At 34.1% G+C, this 1954-nt stretch overlaps 1 protein-coding gene across 1 annotated transcript in view; it reads left to right on the top strand.

Moving 5' to 3' along the window:
• The window catches only part of LOC111088054 (short transient receptor potential channel 7-like), a 16038-nt gene that overhangs the window by 6779 nt on the left and 7305 nt on the right, over window positions 1-1954 (top strand). Inside the window, exon 3 of the mRNA XM_022396911.1 lies at window positions 666-903. Within this exon, the coding sequence (XP_022252619.1) occupies window positions 666-903 (238 nt within the window). The remainder of the gene's footprint in view (window positions 1-665; window positions 904-1954) is intronic.

Genomic DNA, 1954 nt, shown 5'->3' with positions numbered 1-1954 from the left:
ATAGTGTGTTGGTATACCAATACCACGTGTACTGTCAGTCATGTATTATTGAATAACGAATAGTGTGTTGGTATACCAATACCACGTGTACTGTCAGTCATGTATTATTGAATAACGAATAGTGTGTTGGTATACCAATACCACGTGTACTGTCAGTCATGTATTATTGAATAACGAATAGTGTGTTGGTATACCAACACCACGTGTACTGTCGTGTTTTATTGAATAACGACTAGTGTGTTGGTATACCAATACCACGAGTACTGTCGTGTTTTATTGAATAACGAATAGTGTGTTGGTATACCAATTATTGAATAACGAATACATTTTTATTGAGTAAAAGCTACCGTGTTAGTATATTAATAATACGTAGACTGTTTCTTCTTGACACATGCTATATAAAAACCCAATGTTTTCCATGTTTACTAAGTTTATTATCGTAATATATAATGTAAAACGTAGCGTTCTCTATGTTGTCATGGAGATACTTCTTCCTGAAACATACTATATAAAAGCCTAGTGTTTTCCATGTTTACCAAGTTTATTTTGTAACATCCTATAATTACCTGGGGTTTTACATGTTGCCCCAAGTTTTTCTTCTAATGTACTGTGTATACCCAACGTTTTCCGTGCTGTAACTCATAATGTACTGAACCTTTCCACAGTTTTGACCAGTCTGTTAAGACTCTGTTCTGGGCTTTGTTTGGCATGTCTCCAGTTGAAGCAGTTGACATAGTTATGCTAGATTTAAGCAGTAGTGCAAAGTCTAATTCCACCTTTAATCAGCATGTTTTCACCGAGGGAGTCGGCCACTTTCTATATGCTGTCTACCATCTTCTCATCCTTATAGTTCTCGTTAACACACTCATTGCCATGATGACTAATTCATTTCAAAACATTGTTGTAAGTTCTTATGACATTTATTTATATGTTGCTAAATGCAAAATGTAGAAAAAATGGATAGCCTAAGACGTGAGAACTCTAAAAAACAAGTGATGAAATAAGTAAATAAAGTTACTTTTAATGATTACTGCAGTTCTCTGATTTCGTGTCTATGTATAGTAGAAAAAACCAAATATGTACCTTAACCTCAAATTAACTTTCAAAATCAATTATTTCTCTTTTACATCATTTGAAACGATGCTCTGTTAAACATATTTATATAATATAGATATGAAAAATAGTTCTAAGAATACCATTTTGTAATGACGTAAAACTTATAAAAATGGTAGAAGTAGTTTAAAGGAATGTATAAGTTCATTCAAAGTGGATCTAAGTAGATCATAGGAAGGAAAGAAATTATATCCCATTATGTCTCGAAATTGGATGGTGTAGTTTTGTATGGCAGCTCTATGAACTTTATTTATCCCAGATACACCTGTGGTTGAAACAAGCTAAGTGGTATCAGCGTTTGGCAACAAGCTCTAAAGATGTGACATGGTTTATTAAAGACTGAATCCTTGAAGCTAAGTGGAATCAGTGTTCGGCAACAAGCTCTGAAGATGTGACATGGTTTATTAAAGACTGAATCCTTGAAGCTAAATGGTGTCAGTGTTCGGCAACAAGCTTTAAAGATGTGAAATAGCTTATTAAAGACTGAATATTTGAAGCTAAGTGGTATCAGTGTTTGGCAACAAGCTCTTAAGATGTGTCATGGTTTATTAAAGACTGAACCCTTGAAGCTAAGTGGTATCAGCGCTTGGCAACAAGCTCTGAAGATGTGACATGGTTTATTAAAGATTGAATCCTTGAAGCTAAATGGTGTCAGTGTTCGGCAACAAGCTTTAAAGATGTGAAATAGCTTATTAAAGACTGAATCCTTGAAGCTAAATGGTGTCAGTGTTCGGCAACAAGCTTTAAAGATGTGAAATAGCTTATTAAAGACTGAATATTTGAAGCTAAATGGTGTCAGTGTTCGGCAACAAGCTTTAAAGATGTGAAATAGCTTATTAAA

The sequence above is a fragment of the Limulus polyphemus genome, unplaced genomic scaffold, assembly GCF_000517525.1.
Source record: "Limulus polyphemus unplaced genomic scaffold, Limulus_polyphemus-2.1.2 Scaffold3057, whole genome shotgun sequence".
In the NCBI taxonomy this organism is placed as follows: domain Eukaryota; kingdom Metazoa; phylum Arthropoda; class Merostomata; order Xiphosura; family Limulidae; genus Limulus; species Limulus polyphemus.
Note: the sequence above shows the minus strand (reverse complement) of the source record. Positions and strands in the feature narration are given on the sequence as shown.